General features: G+C 42.2%; 1 protein-coding gene across 2 annotated transcripts in view; it reads left to right on the forward strand.

The window, feature by feature from the left end:
* The window catches only part of LOC147897661 (uncharacterized), a 69,136-nt gene that overhangs the window by 23,234 nt on the left and 29,287 nt on the right, over window positions 1–16,615 (forward strand). For both annotated transcript variants that reach the window (XM_087379971.1, XM_087379972.1), the window contains 10 exons: window positions 10,541–10,689; window positions 10,885–10,955; window positions 11,082–11,255; window positions 11,390–11,461; window positions 11,582–11,683; window positions 11,777–11,866; window positions 15,532–15,607; window positions 15,740–15,836; window positions 16,001–16,070; window positions 16,296–16,475. In XM_087379971.1, the coding sequence (XP_087236097.1) occupies window positions 10,541–10,689; window positions 10,885–10,955; window positions 11,082–11,255; window positions 11,390–11,461; window positions 11,582–11,683; window positions 11,777–11,866; window positions 15,532–15,607; window positions 15,740–15,836; window positions 16,001–16,070; window positions 16,296–16,475 (1,081 nt within the window). The remainder of the gene's footprint in view (window positions 1–10,540; window positions 10,690–10,884; window positions 10,956–11,081; window positions 11,256–11,389; window positions 11,462–11,581; window positions 11,684–11,776; window positions 11,867–15,531; window positions 15,608–15,739; window positions 15,837–16,000; window positions 16,071–16,295; window positions 16,476–16,615) is intronic.

Below are 16,615 nucleotides of genomic sequence, written 5' to 3' on the forward strand. Positions count from 1 at the left end.
TCAGCATGTCACAGTTGATAGAGAATGCAAACACATCTTACTCACTCATGCAGGGCAGAGTCTCAAGCTTTAAAAGCAACTTTAAAAAGGAACACAAGAAACCACAGTGAGCTGGAAAAGTACCTTTCAAATCAAAGCTTGTGGCAAGCCAGAGAAGAAAACAGCAGCCCTGTTTCCTCACCTCTGAAGAAAGGAATAATTTTTTTGCTGAAGGGAAGTGTTTCCTATGCAAAGAGACTGGTCATAGGGCAGCAGATTGTCCTAACAAGAAGAGAAAAGAACCTGTAGCAACTCGGGCTGAGTCTAATCAGGGCACAAGAGAGGACCCCAGAGGCAAGAAACCCAATTCAAGTGCTGGCCACATTCCTGATATCATTGGGGGTGAGCATGATGAGAAGAAGACACAGATGTGCAGAGCATGGGGCATTGTTTGTACTTCTTTGACTTAGGGGCCAAAGCATATTTCATAACTCCTGAACTTGCAGCTCAGTTGGGTCTTCGACCTGAGGAGATTGGCCCTCTTTGTGAGGCCAATTTGGCTAATCTGGAGCTTAGTACCCCTATCACTCCTATCATAGGGAAGCTACGGATTCACATTCAGGGCTATGTGGATTATGAGGATTTTTATGTGATGCCTTAACCTGAGTGTGATGTTTTGCTGGGGATGCCTTGGATGTACCGTGTTCATGCTATCATTGATACTTTATGATAAGAAGCTCACTTTGACTTATAGGGGTAAAACCCAAGTCATAGATGTAAACATGAAAGGAGAATTAGTCCCAGTTGTAACCGCTTCGGCGATTTTCTCCATAATGAAAAAGCATCTTTCAGCGTACTTGATATTTGTAAAAGAAAAGGAACTAGTAGAGGATGAATCTAATTTCTCCAAGCTGGAAAAACAACAAACTGAGTTTTTATTTCAGTTTCAAGATTGTTTCTCATATGAACTTCTAGAGGAGTTACCCCTTGGAAGGCCAGAAGATCATACCATTGACATCATTCGTGGTAGCTCTCCACTGAACTGACCACCCTACAGAGTTGGTGCGGCACAACAGGAGGAGATCATGTGCCAGGTGAATGAATTGCTACAGAAGGGGCTGATTCAACCAAGCTCTTCTCCATATTGTTCTTCCGTCCTACTAGTGCAAAAGAAGGATGGATCTTGGAGAATGTGTATTGACTACAGGGCTTTAAATAAGATCTCTATCAAGAATCGATTCCCCATCCTACGCATTGATGATATTTTGGATCGAGTAGAGGGATCAACCATCTTTAGTCGCATTGACTTGAAGAGTGGTTACCATTAAGTACGAATCAGTGTACACAACATTGCCTTCAGGACTACTTTTGGGCTTTATGAGTTTCTTGGTCTGACTAATGCTCTCGCTATCTTCAATCGCATGATGGACTAGATTTTCAGAGAGCACTGAAAGTTTGTGGGAACATTCTTTAATGATATTATTGTGCACTCGAAAGATGAAGAGGAGCATAGCAACACTTGGCAGTTGTATTTGCAGAGCTCAGGAGACACAAGTTGCTGGTCAACACTAAAAAGAGTGAGTTCTTCATGCCAGAGATCCATTTCTTGGCATACATCATCTCACGGGATGGAGTAAGGATGGACTGTGCCAAGATAGAGGCAATCAAGAATTGGCCTCCATTGAAGAACCTACATGGAGTATGTAGTTTTCTTGGCTTGTGTTCATATTACAAGTGCTTTATATGCCATTTTGCTGAGATAGCTTCACCTTTATATGCTTCACAAAAGAAGGCAGTGCCTTTTCGTTGGGGAAAGAAAGAAATTGCAGCATTCAATGAGCTGAAGGAAATTTATGCTCTGATTATGTTATCATTTTGCTAGACTTGCGTAAGCCTTTTGTTCTTCAATGCGATGCAAGCGGCAACAATGTTGGTGGAGTACTTATTTAGGAAGGCAGAGTGGTTGCATATGAGAGCATGCTACTCTGAGATGCTGAACACAACATGAATGTATATGAGCAAGAATTGATAGCTGTAATACATGCTCTTACTGTGTGGAAGCACTATCTTTTAGGTGCTGATTTTTATGTGCAAACTGATATGAGATGGGCAAACTTCCATTCCATTTTTCATTTTCAGATTGTTCATGTGGCTGGAAAGAAGAATGTAGTGCCTGATGCACTTTCGAGAAGGCCACATACAGAAGCTATGTCCAAGAAACCACAGGTATCTGTAGTTACTATTGCTTATCACAATGAGCTAGATGCCATGAAGGAGCAGTATGCTATAGATGATGCTTTTGCACGTTTTATGATCAGCTTATGGAGGGCAATCGGCATGATCATTATACACTCAAGGAGGGATGCCCGAGTCTATCGTGAGTGATAGAGATCCACGGATGACCAGCATGTTTTGGAGAGGTTTGCTTGATAACATGGGTACCTCATTGTTGTTTTCATCTTCATATCATCCACATTCTGATGGTCAATCAGAAGAGGCAAATTCTACAGCATTGGATTTGCTGCGTTATTATGTGTCTAAGCACAAAGCAAAATGGGAACAGTATTTGCCGTCGATTGAGTGTGCATACAACAATACAGTGCATTCTTCCACTGGTAAGGCACCGTTTGAAATAGTGGAAGGTGGGAGAAAGGTTCCTCCTATTTTGCATACAAAAGAGCAGATATTTGTGGCTGATCAGTATGTGGAAGATTTGCGGACAGCGTATGAAAAGGTTAAGTATGTCCTTGAATGCAGCCAAGACAAGCAGAAAAGAGCTGTAGATAAGCATCGCAGGAACCTGCTCTTGAAGGAAGGTGATTGGGTATTGCTGCGTTTTCTTAAGGCACGTCTTAGGAGCAAGAAAGGGAAGGTAAAGCTGTACATCAAGCTGAATACGAGGTACTACGGGCCCTTTCAAGTTCTTGAGAAGATCAATGAGGTAGCTTATAGGCTGAAGTTACTCGAGAAGTGGACCATCCACAATGCTTTCCATGTTAGCTTGTTGAAGCCTTTTCATGGAGAAGTGCCATAGGATATGCCAGTTGAAGAGCAACCTGAAGTTAATGAGCAAGATGAAATCTTGATTCCTAAGCAGATTGTGGCACATAAGGATCGGAAGGTTAATGATAGAGTTTCCAGACGCTATCGAGTGGAGTGCAAGAATTATCCTGCAAACGATGCGATCTAGGTGGAAGAGAATGAATTGGCAGATTTACCATAGGTTTTGCAGCTCTACCTTGAGGCATTTGGTCTCGAGTCTATTGCTTTAGCGGCTCATTCCGGTTCAGTAGAGCACAGGTCTGGAGCATTACCGGGTGCTCATGGGGAGGGTAGCACCTCCGCTCCCACAGTGCATACATGCTCATAGGATATCTAGATGTCACTTAGTGACACTACGGTTCCACCCGAGGCATTGATGCTGACAGTGTTTCTGTCGTGAGACTTCTACGATGAGTGGTCATGACACTCCAGACAGTTGATACACTACCATATGGATGGATCTGCAGTCCTGTCGTATGTGCATTGTATTTTTGTACTTCATGTGATGTACTATGGATTATGGGCTGTTTATGCCTATTGTGATACCCTTTTCTATTTGTTGTTGTAAGAGGGGGGTATATCATGGAGATGTGATGGCGAAGTGATTAAACTAACTGTCACTGAATTTGGCCTAGGGGTGCCATGCTACTCTAGGGTCATTGGCTTAGTTCATTAGGGTCATGCTTTAAAAATTGACCCACTAGAGGTCCTATATACTAGGGTCACTGGTTCCAAGCACTAGGGTCATGACTTTAAAAGTGACCCCCTAGGGGCATTAAAATCCCATGCCCTAGTTGCCATGTGTCCTGTGTGTGAGCATGTGTGGGTTCTTTGCTTGACTTGTGGCCCCGTGTGTCCCATCTGGAAGCACCTGGAAGGTCTTGGAGACCTTTCCTAGTCTACCTTGCTGTTCTGGGTATTCTCCCCTACCAGAGGAGTCTTTTGCAAAAGATGGCGGATTTTTGCAGCTCTCTTTTGGCTGGCTGATGACGTTTCCGAGGCTTTCTCTGCTACAAATCTTCTCCCCTTGGTGTTTCCTGCTGCTGGCATGCTCCTTGGTCCTGGGCGGGGCCTTTTCTAAATCTTTTCTCGACATTCTTCGTGACAGAATGCCTCCTTTTCTTCGTTTGAGGCCATATTCTTGGACGCCTCTCCCATGGCTCCTGCCTAGTGTAAGGCGCACTGATTTCTGAGCTTCCTGTGAGCTGAAATCTTCATTCTGGTGGATGAATTCATGGCGGATTTGCTGCTGATGGCTGGACGCCTCCTTCTGTGATCTTTTCTAGTGTTGGAAGGTAGTCAGGTGGAGCTCTCTCTTGCCAAAGTCTGCCATCTGCTGTTCGACCATCTTCTGAGGCTGTTTCGAGCTGAAACAAGCTCCATTTGTTGGCCAAGTTCTTGTTTTCTCTTTCTTCTTTGTACCGCCACTCTTGCTGAGTTTTTGGAAGGTTGGATGCCCTACTATTCGGGAGAGGATTGGGGCACTGGTTGTGATACTCTCTTCTTGGGGAAGCAGTGGCAAGCCTTGGGCTCAGTTTGATTTGTCCCTTTTATAGTCTAGGGAAGTGGGCAAGCACCTATTGGTATATGGGATAATGAAATAGGGGTGACTCATGGCATACCCTCACAAACCATATAACACTACCATATATACAGAAATATAGACAAAGTGCAATTGTTGTGAACCTTTTGCAGACTAATAGGGCTCGTTATTTAACTGTGTCACGAGGGCCTGATTTTTGGCGCATGCATGTGGGCAGGACCCTGGGAAAACAAGGGGCGAGGTCAAGGGTTACTCAATGTGCTTGAACCCCTAGCATTATTGCTTTGGGGGAAAATGAAAGGTCTAGGGCCAAGAGGGGCCCAAAGAACCTTAGGATTTACAAGTTTGTCATTGGTATGGCCCCATAGAAGGGGCGTGGGGCCAAATTAAAGCCCTTGGGGGCAAATGAAGGCATGGGCTGCCACGTGGCATGCCCATGCAGCCCCAAAAAAGAAAGAAAGGAAGGCCTTGGAACAACGTAGGGGGCTGGTCGACGTGAAATGGTGGAAGTGACCTTGAAAAAAGGGAGCAAGAACTTGCGTGGAGGAAAAAAGGTGTCGATGGCTTCTTTAATTCAAGGTACGACCGTCGTACGGACTAGATTGGACGAGCCGTATGGAAGGTACGGGGTTGTTAGACACTCCTCCCGCAGTACGGGCATTCCGTACGTGAGCAGTTAATGCATATGTGCCTGTTGGTGCCGTACAATTTGATTCAGCTAAGTAGTTACGGGCTGTACGTAATAAGTACATGCTGTACGGATGAGTTTCCTTGCTGCTGAACCGGTTTGTGTCGTACGAAATATACGGGCAAGTACTTATGAACTGTACGGGCAATTGCATACGGGCTGTACGTAGAATACGGGCTGCTTGACGGCCATGGGCTATGAGGTGTTGGCTTTGGGGTTGCATGGGCTGTATGACACAGCCTCCCATTTGCCTTTGAATATGGGCTGTTGCCAAAGTTGCTGGGTGGAAGTGCCTTTCAGCTTGACAGGGAGGTATCAAGTCCATGAAGGTGTGCAAATAGCCCGTGAGTGAGCTTGGTTGAGCTCTTGGTTGGTAAAAGTGTGCACTTATGCCTTTCTAGTGATTGCCCGCAAGCATCGGGATGTGTTTTTGTAGAGACTTGCTTGGCAGGATGGTTCAAAATGAAGCTCTTGGTTGGTAAAAGTGTGCACTTATGCCCTTGTAGTGATTGCCCGCGAGCATTGGGATGTGTTTTTGTAGAGACTTGCTTAGCAGGATGGTTCAAAATGAATGCTTGCGGAGGTTGTTCCTGCTTTTGAGCATAGTGGTCAGTTCACTTATGCTTTCACCCATCGTTTGGGTATTTAGTGAGTCAGTGGACACTTGTGGTTGGATTGAGAGTGTGTGGTCTTGCAAGGGCTGCTAGTGACAGCTCCTAAGATCAAACGCCAGAGCTTGCACTGAGTATGGATGCCTAGTGTCACACGGTTGTGCGAGCAGAGCCCCGCAGGGCTAATGTTTGTGATACTGATGCCTACTGAGATTGGGAAGAAACTGAATGCGAGTGAGTTTGTACTCATTGTGTATTCTATTTGCTGGATTTGGCAAGTAACATGTTCTGTGTGGGTCCTGGGAATATGTTTTAGGTTTCTCTAGGAGATGGGTCACATGCAGACAGTGGCTGCTAGGCAGATCTCATTGCTGAGTAGGCAGGGGTCGGTAATCCATGCTTGGAATGGGAAGTATCCCCGGAACCCCGATAGGTGTGATTGCCTTAGTGTTTGCTGTCTTGTGATGCCAGTTCTCTTATGGAAGTCCAGTTGATGTCTCAAGATGTATGCTTTCAATAGGGTGAGAGACTATTGGACATGATAATCCTATTATACTTTCAGAGATGGATTCCTTTAGATGCATGGTCGTCTCTGGTGTTACAAGCAATTTGGGCCTAGCGTGTAGGGCATCGATGTACTGATGCTTTATTGAAAGCAGTTGAGACTTTCTTTGGCCAGCTTTGTGACAAGAGATGCATGCTTTTGTAGGGATTTGCATCGTATGCTAGGAGAGCTGTGATGTAGCTTACTGCTTGAAGCTACCAGATCTTTGGAGGATTCATAATGCTTGAAATGTGAATCTTCTCAAATCTTTCTAGGAGATGTATCAGAGGATATGCCTTCTGTGTGTAGCTAGAAGTTGGGGAACTTGATGATATCTTAGTTCCAGAGTAGGTATTGGCACATAAGGGAAGGAAAGTGAGAGGTTCAAGTTTCTCTGGTTTGTATGCAGAGTGGTTGGAAGAGGGTGATCGGGCAGATGCACCTCAGTTGTTTCAGCTTTACTTGGAAGCTTTTTAGCTTGAGCCGACTTTGGTTGTGGCTCCTTCAAGCTCAGCAAAGCGTAGGTATGGAGTATGGCTTGATGTTCAAGAGAGGGGTAGAACCTCTGTCTCTTTGTTACAGACAGGCTCAAATATCTGGAGGTCGCTTGGTGACATTGTATGTTTCACCCAAGTACTGCTTGTTGATAGTATATCTGCCTTGGGACTTCTATGATTAGCGTACTACTCACTATAAGGTTTTTGCAGTGTATATGGATTGCTACCCTAGGCTCTGAACAATCATATATGCTATGCTAGTTTGTGATACATGCCTTAATGATGGTATATTCACATGCATTTCAAAATGCAATTGAGGACGCTTGCCATGTTTCAAGAGAGGGGTATGTCACGAGGGCGTGATTTTTGGCGCATGCATGTGGGCAGGACCCTGGGAAAACAAGGGGTGAGGTCAAGGGTTACTCGATGTGCTAGAGCCCCTAGCATTATTGCTTTGGGGGCAAATGAAAGGTCTAGGGCTAAGAGGGCCCCAAAGAACCTTAGGATTTACAGGTTTGTTATTGGTATGGTCCCCATAGAAGGGGCAAGGAGCAAATGTACCTTAAGTTGGTCATTGGTATTGACCAACTAGAAGGTTTGGGGCAAAATTAAAGTCCTTGAGCGCAAATGAAGGCGTGGGCTGCCACGTGGCATGCCCATGCAGCCCCAAAAAAGAAGAAAAGAAGGCCTTGGAACAACGTAGGGGGCTGGCCGACGTGAAATGGTGGACGTGACCTTGGGAAAAGGGAGTAGGAACTTGCGTGGAGGAAAAAAAGGCATCGATGGCTTCTTTAATTCAAGGTACGGCCGTCGTACAGACTAGCTTTGACAAGCTGTACGGAAGGTACGGAGCTGTTGGACACTCCTCCTGCAGTACAGACTGTATGGACAGTCCGTACATGAGCAGTTAATGCATATGTGCCTGCTGGTGCCATACGATTGATTCAGCGAAGTAGTTACAGGCTGTACGGATGAGTTTCCTTGCTGCTGAACAAGCTTATGTCGTACGATATATACGGGCAAGTACTTATGAACTGTACGGGCAATTGCATACGGGCTGTACGTAGAATACAGGCTGCTTGACGGCCATGGGCTATGAGGTGTTGGCTTTGGGGTTGTATGGGCTGTACGACACATCCTCCCATTTGCCTTTGAATATAGGCTGTTGCCAAAGGGGCTGGGTGGAAGTGCCTTTCAGCTTGACAGGCAGGTATCGAGTCCGTGAAGGTGTGCAAATAGCCCGTGAGTGAGCTTGGTTGAGCTCTTGGTTGGTAAAACTGTGCACTTATGCCTTTCTAATGATTGCCCATGAGCATTGGGCTGTTTTGGAGAGACTTGCTTGGCAGGATGGTTCACAATGAATGCTTGCGGAGGTTGTTCGTGCTTCTGAGCATAGTGGTCAGTTCTCTTATGCTAGCATTTCACCCAGTAGACACTTGTGGCTGGATGGAGAGTGTGTGGTCCTGCAAGGGCTGCTAGTAACAGCTCCTAAGCTCAAATGCAGGTATTTGCACTGAGTGTGGATGCCTATGGTCACACGGGTGTGAGAGCAGAGCCCTGCAGGGCTAATGTTTGTGATACTGATGCCTACTGAGATTGGGAAGAAACTGAATGCGAGTGAGTTTGTACTCATTGTGTATCCTATTTGCTGGCTTTGGCAGGTAACATGTTCTGTGTGGGTCTTGGGAATATGTTTATGGTTTCTCAAAGATGCAGACAGTGGTTGCTAGGCAGATGGCACATCTTTGGTACAGCCTCATTGATGAGTAGGCAGGGGTCGGGAATCCATGCTTGGAATGGGAAGTATCCCTGGAACCCCGGGAGGGATGGTACATGTGTGACTGCCTTAGTGTTTGCTGTCTTGTGATGCCAGTCCTCTTATGGAAATCAAGTTGATGTCTCAGGATGTATGCAGGTGAGAGACTATTGGACATGACAGTCCTAGACAGTGGAGAAAGCTTATGTATGCTTTCCCTCTTCTGCTTGGAGCGGATAGTTCGCCCAAGGTGTGCCCAAGGTGTGGTTACCCGGGCTGTGTGCAAGTTTCTTGGACTAGGAATGGAGACTTACTGCCAGGAGTGGTGAGAGCAGTGAACAGTAAAGGCTATGCATGGTATGTGGATGCCCAATGGGATGTGGAATGCCTGAGTTGTAAGAAGGAATGTATCCTTTATGTAGCTTGGAACTCTGGCTCTCTCACTTAATTTAAGAAATACCGAAAGGGGCAACAAGGTTAGGGGCCAATCTGTTTCTTTGTCTTGGTGCAGGGGCACTCCAGCTCCCAATCTGCTGGTAATACTTTTGCTGAATTCTTAACGTAACAGTGTTGACTGGTTACAAAAAATATAAATTTGTATGATTGGACTTATTCTAGTCTTATAAAGGTATATATTGACTGGTTACTTTAGTTTTACTGCCCTTTGATTTATTGAAGGCCGGTTTCAAGCTGACTGCTAACTAGCTGCTAAACTAAAACGCACTATTAGTAAACACTAAGGTGAGTTAAACTCATGCAACCACTAAGTGGGGTTAGGGGGAAAAAACCTTAGAAGGAGAAAGTGCTCTTGACTAAATACATTGGCCACTACCTTAATGTTCACAACATTTCCAACAAAGACAACTTTGGTTTTGACATCAACATTTGCATGTTGGAAGGGGTGATGGTTCCAAGTTTTCTCAAGGCATGTGATGCTCTCTTTGCACGTTTTTGCATCTTGTCGTTCTTGATATTCTAGTCAAATGGATAGATGTATCTACTTAGTACCAAGAGTTTTCTTTTTAAATCTATGAATTCCAATATTGGGGGACTGAATTTCTGTTTTTTGTAGCGTCAGTTTATTATATGGTGGACTACTTTAGTACGTCTAATCATTAAGTTGATGTTTGGCATCGGTTTCCATCATTGACCTGGGATTGAATTGCCTTTTCTATGGCAAACATTGATATACATCTTAGATTTGATCTAGTTGTAGAGAGTCAATCAACATACTCTAAACCTCATTCTTTCAATTATACATTGGAGAACTCTTTTGTGTATCAAGAATTTCCAGCATGCTTTCACAAGCAGATTCTTTGATCCTTATGTGCTTGCTCAGCAAATCAACTGCACCCTTCTAGAAAAGGGACGAGGCCAGGACTCTTGAAAAAGGAACTATGACAGGTAGGTGGTATTATGTTTGCCAGGATACTAGGAATGAGATTCAAATGGGATGTTGGATAGGTGGTTTTAGGTCATTATTGAGATTTCTGCTATCTTGTTGAACTTTTATATGTCTTAGATACAGTTTTGTTTTCAATATTGCAGAAGTATTTTGTGCAGCGAGGAATTGCTGCAAGGTTTAGATACAGCTTGAATTTCTTACTAGTCACATCATAATCCTATTGGTTTTTACTGAGTAATTTATTTTTTTATTTTTGGGTGTGGGTGGCCTACTGATTTTTGCAATGCCTCAATGTGGCATTTTTGGAAAGGTCATGCCAAATTCTACAGAGGAACAGGACGTGTGTATTTTTGTTGGACGGGGTTCCTTTTGCTGGCCATGGTTTAAGTTAGATGTTTTTGAATATTAGTACTGTTTTCATTTTATTTCCCATGCTTAACTGTACCAATCAATGATTAAACTATTTTGCATGTAGCCGTGGTCCTCCAATTGGTTCTCGTGGGAAGGTCCTGCTTACTTTTGACGAAAACCCTGGCAAAGTTGGAGTTCGATTTGACAAAGCTATCTCTGATGGTAACAATTTAGGAGGGCTGTGTGAGGATGACCATGGATTCTTTTGTAACGGTTAGTATTCTTGGGGTCTCTTTGGACTTTCATCATATACTAGGCGGAATATCAGTGACTTTGACTGCCTAAGCAATTGCTTCTAAGCATCTTATTCGGTTTGATTCCATTTGTCTTGCATAGTGAGAATTGTGCTGCATGTTAGAATAGGAACTCATTTCTTTGGATTACGATTCGTATTGTTTTCTATAACAGCAAGTGACCTTCGTTTAGAGGGAGCATATGGTGAAGATGTGGAGAAGCTTGTTATAGACGTACTGTTTGAGGTCAGCTAAATTATGTCTGTGATACAAATGGATTTCATAATGTCCTCCATAGCTTATCCAAGCTGGTATGCTTTGCTGCTATATATTTCTCTCTTTGTCGATATTTAACAGGATTGTGTTCTTCAGGTTGTGGGTATTGAGAATAAAAAAGGCCCAGTTATACTTTTTATTAAAGATGTAGAGAAATCGATTATTGGAAACTTTGAGTATCATACAGCTTTCAAAAGCAAACTGGAGAAGTTAAACGGTGGGGTAGTTGTCATCGGTTCACACACATTGTCGGACAATCGCAAGGAAAAGGCATGCAACTATCTATATGTTTAGAACTAGAAAATGTAATTATTAAATAAATGTCGATGCTCCTAGAGATCAGATATTATCGGGGGAATGAGGCAAGAGTTCCTGAAAGTGTTGTTGCTGTTAACTATCTGCAGTCTCACCCAGGTGGCCTTGTATTCACAAAGTTTGGAAGCAATCAAACTGCACTCCTTGATCTTGCCTTTCCGGTAGTCGCCTCTTTCTATCTTTCAGTTGTTATAGAAGTATTGAATCTACAGGTACCAAGATGCTCAACTCAATGATCCTGCCCCCACTAAAGGCTGTTTCTACGTTGTTAATGTGCACAGGATAATTTTGGAAGACTTCATGAACGGAGCAAGGAAGTACCCAAAGCTTCTAAGATGCTGTCAAAGTTATTTCCTAACAAGGTTTCTGTGCAGCTTCCTCAGGTACAGTGTCTCTTGATCAGGCTTCTGTTTTTGTAGGCTCCCAGCAAGTCTTCACTCTTATGAATTCAACTTTGATCTGGCATGTTCATTCAGGATGAAGGTATGCTTTCCGAATGGAAGAGGCAACTTGAACGAGATGTAGAGACCTTAAAATCGAAGGCTAATATGCTCCAGCTGCGCTCTGTATGAGTCTAGTCCCTCTTCTCTCAGCATTTCAAGTAGAGAGTGCCTAGCTTTGTTTTTTGTGTTCTAGATGAAATGCAGTCAGTCGATGGGATGGAATGTCAAGGCTGTATAGTCATCTAATATTTGAATAGGACAACCATGATGTTGTGTTACTCATTTTATGTTTTTTGGTGTGAGCTTTAGCTCAAGTGCAATATCTCCATGACCTGTGACTGGCCTTGAGAAGTTTGAAATACTTACTGATAGTCTAATGTAAACTTGTTGGAATTTTAGAACTTGTGTGTTGAGAGACACACTTCAGATGCTTGTGTCCAGACAGTATTGATCAGGGGATGCCCTTGAGGTGCTTGCCTAGTGGATTTTGGGGAGGATATGTCTTGGGACTTCATTGGGCCTATAATTATTATTTGAGAGCTGTCCGAGACATAGACGATTACAATCTGTATACGAGCTTTTACCTAGCCTTTTCTGTTATTGATACTTGACACGTACATGACTGTTCTACATATGTTTCATATTGGAATGTTCTGAGAGCTTAAGATTTTAGGGCCGGAGAACGTCTGCTTCATTAGGAGTGCATTGTTGAATGCATGTGTAAATGGAAAAATATACATTTGCTCCTGTACTCACATTGTACCAGTGGGGATGCGGGAACTGAATTTGTCCAGATGACTCATAGAACCATTCATATCAACGATCTTACTACAGTTGATGCACATATTTCCTTATGTTTATAAACTGCAGGTTGAGGGAGACTGCTTATACATTTCAAAACGATTTGGTGATGAGTTTGATATTCCAAAGATATCAACGTTTAGTCTCGTACCTCTTTCCTATGTTTGGAAGGATATGAGATCATGCGCTTTGAATTTACTTACATGATTACCTTACGAGTGGTTCATTTGGTCCATAAACAGGCTACTATTGGAGTCTTAGGTAAATTCAACTAATAGGTATTGTGACAAGATTCATGAAAAGATCATACCTCTTAATGGATTCTAAATTTGACTGCAAACTTATGAGAATTCTTGCTTTTTGTCTTTTGAAGTGGACTTTGGTTGGACCTGATGAGAAGGTAAACAGAACGGAAGCTATTGTAATGTTCAATGTAGACGCTTTCATGGAAGTGAAGTCTAATGACATGTCTGATTAGAGCCATCAAAGGATGGGACTTCTTGTCCTCACCTTCTCTTCAGCTATGCTAATGGATCTTTCTATTACAAGAGAGATGGAATCATGCAAAATCATTACATTTTTTTGCACCAAACCAGCTGAAAAAGGTACTGCCCTTATTTGCCGATGACATGGCAACAACCTGGGAGGATTTGCATAGGCATTTTATGTGTCAAAATTTTGCTTGCTGTGCTTTTATCTTTTTGAAGGACGTATGGGCATCAATCTTATTACTTGTGTCCATACTCCTTAGTGCGTGCTAAATCATGTATATGGCCTAGCTGTGAATAGAATGGAGTATACATAGTCTTACATGATGGGGATTGGCATGCCATCACATATTTAATTACATTATGCTTTTTGGCTACATTTCCATTCTTGTCCTCTAAGACCCTACAAACATGAATATGCATCCGATTTTCAGAATGGAGCAAGTCATGTCCCAAATAATCTAGTCTTGATATGAACACACCTCAAAAGTACACGAGTGTTAGCTGCTTTGTGGAATGCCATGAATGCCAAAAATAGTTTCTTGTTGTAAAGGTTAACCTCTAGGGTAATCATCTTGAGTTACGATTCTTATGCTAGTTAAGCTACGTGAGGAACTAAACGCATGAGGGTTGAGCTAGTGAGCCCGGTGTCTGAGGTCTAGACCGCCGTGGAAGCTAGTCCGCTTGATGGTCATGTCATACATCCCCTTCCACATGGCTACCATACGTCTGTAAAGTCCGCTTTAAGATCTAACCCTAAACACAGATCAAACACGAATTAGCAATAACAAAGCAATCAGCAAAGTGACTCACCTCTCAGCCACCGATGAGCTCCATGCTTGTAGCCCTGGCATCCCATATTGTTCGATACCGTTCCTAAGGAACCTTCGTCACTGCATCTCATGATCCGCCATGTAGATGGCAAGACCTTGGCGTTGGATTGAGACTAGACCCAACTAGTGGTGTGTGCACACTGAATGCCTACACAATAGTCTTGGCCAGTCTTACATTGAAGAAAATCTTGCTTTAACAAGCGTCCTTTGCTAAATATAGCCAACTAGCCCTTTGCCATTGCCCAAGTTCTCTAGACCCACGCTACCTTAATCCTTGGGTCCCCAAACTTTGTTGGATGAAGAGGTAACTAAACGAGGATTCCCGGCCATGTTTCATAACATTCTTCCCCTCTTTAAGCATTTACTTTTAAATGAAATTGGGAAAGTTCTTATGTTGACTAGCAATTGACTCCCAAGTCGTGTTCTTCAGAACTATTCTTCCACTTAATTTTGAACTCTGGACTTAACTTATTCCAAAGTTCCCTTTCCTTGAAATCAATAACTCTTTCAAACTTAGGTGGAATATAGGTCGAATCCTCAACTTCCAAAAGTTCTTGTGCATGTGCTTGATTTGAAAAAGAAATGTGCACAAAAGTTGTAGATGTTGAAGATGTCCTTTGTTGGTTAAACTTTCTCTCGATAATTTGCTCAAAACTTTTTTTTCTAGCCAAGCCTAATTGTGCTGTTTTATTAGTAGACTTGTATCTTTTTATTATGAATTTGAGTTTATGCAATGATTGATCTCTTGTGAGATTGTTCTATCCTTCTTCATAAATTAGGCTGGTTAGAGATTCATAGATGACTTATTTGTCCCAAACGTTCCAAAATCTAAAGATTTTATATACAAAGGTCCAAAATCTTTTGGTGAAGGATTTTATCCTCCAAAGTTTTGTGAAGCTAATTGTACAGCCAGTGGAAGCTATTGTAGTGTCTTGGATCTTAGCATTACTCAATTTCTTTAGGTTTAGAAGAAGATATCTATGATAAACGATGACAACTTGAGTATGCTCTGTTGAATATCATATGAATGCCTCACATTGACTCAAACATCTTTGATGTGACTAAATATGTAGTGATTACTACCCCATTCTATAAGTTCTCTCGTCTTTGTAGGAGTGTAGTCTTTAATTTTTTGAATTTTGGCTTTTGGTATGAACTTAGAATCAAAATCCAAACTGTTGAGTTTCAAAACCCGTTTTCTTTTTAATTCTGTTTTATTTTTGGAGGTCATGTGCTCTTACGGTCCCGGTTTAGTTTGGTTTTTCCCCACCTCCTTATTTCGCTATTGTTAACTTTAAAATAAACGAATAAATAACTAACTAATTTAAAAATAAAGATAATAAAAATTTCCTCGTTCAAGTTGGTGTTTCATTTGTCGTCTTATGTGTGTTGGCTTATCTTCATTTCCTTGTGTTAGCATTATTGTTTCTTTTGTTTTTGATATTGAACCTGATTGGCCGCTTATGCTTGGGTATTGATGAGAATATACGTGTAACTTTGCTTATGAAGTTATTTTTATTTTTATTTTTCTCATTTACTTATAATTTTGTTTAAAGTCGCTTACAAACTCCCTTCTTTTCTTAGTTCTTTTGTTGGTTTTATAAAAGAATTATTTTTTACGATTGGATAGATTCTAGTCTTATGAAAGCACATGTTGCATGTTCAGGTTTTAACACGGACCAATTTGGAATGTGATGGCCTTTCTACAATCTCTGTTAAAGATCAAGCTCTCACCAATGAGAGTGAGTATTTGGTTTTTGTCTATCAACATTGTCAAAGAAGTCCAACAGCTCTTTAATCCTAGAATTATGAGTTTTCGGGGCCATGGATGTTCGTTATTCCTTCTAAGGCATGGGAACTCTTTTGAATGATAGCTTCGGAAAGGATAATTGGTTGGGCGATCAGTCACCACCTCATGTGCTGTCCAGAACCTGATATGAAAAACAACAAGTTGGTTCTTTCTACAGAAAGGTGATAAAGAATTAAAGTGCACAGCTTTTATTTATCAAAGGGGAGCTCATGTTCTAAGCTGGGTTAAAGCTCTAATTCAGTAGCAGATCTCAAATGGAAGCATATAGTATGATTGAAAGAACCTGTTTTGTGTGCCTTAATCAATGTATTCTTTGTTCCTGCAGTGTTGTCCATGGCTTAAATATCTTACAGGCTGTACAGAACGAATCCCGCAGCTTGAAAAAGACCCTGAAGGTGCATCTTGAATATTTGTTTGTCTTATTGCTAGCTTTGCTGCATTAGTGTAGAATGAACGTTGTAGGGTGCAATAGCGTCTGGTAAAAGTAGCAATTGTTTTTTGGAAGATTGTATGAAATTACTGTATGCTTACTGCTGTTAAAAAAACAATGAATCTGAGTCTTGCATGCGATGTTGATAAAATTTATTTCAATGTTTAACAGCGACTGTTATGGAATGCAGGATGTGGTGACAGACAATGAGTTTGAGAAACGTTTACTATCTGAGGTTATCCCTCCAAGTGACATTGGAGTCACCTTTGATGACATTGGTGCTCTAGAGAATGTTAAGGAGACACTCAAGGAGCTAGTTATGCTTCCTTTGCAACGACCAGAGCTGTTTTGCAAAGGTCAGCTGACAAAGGTATGCAGAAACAGACACCCTTGTTGCTAATGTTAAAACGTATTCACAGATCAAGGGATTCTGTTGGTATAGTGTTTGTTAATGGCCTTGTCTTTTACATGTTGCGACTATACCGCTTGTTCAATTGGCCTTGAACTTGG

Source organism: Dipteris shenzhenensis, chromosome 10 (assembly GCF_047967505.1).
Source record: "Dipteris shenzhenensis isolate YYH24624 ecotype China chromosome 10, Dip_SZ_1.0, whole genome shotgun sequence".
In the NCBI taxonomy this organism is placed as follows: Eukaryota; Viridiplantae; Streptophyta; class Polypodiopsida; order Gleicheniales; family Dipteridaceae; genus Dipteris; species Dipteris shenzhenensis.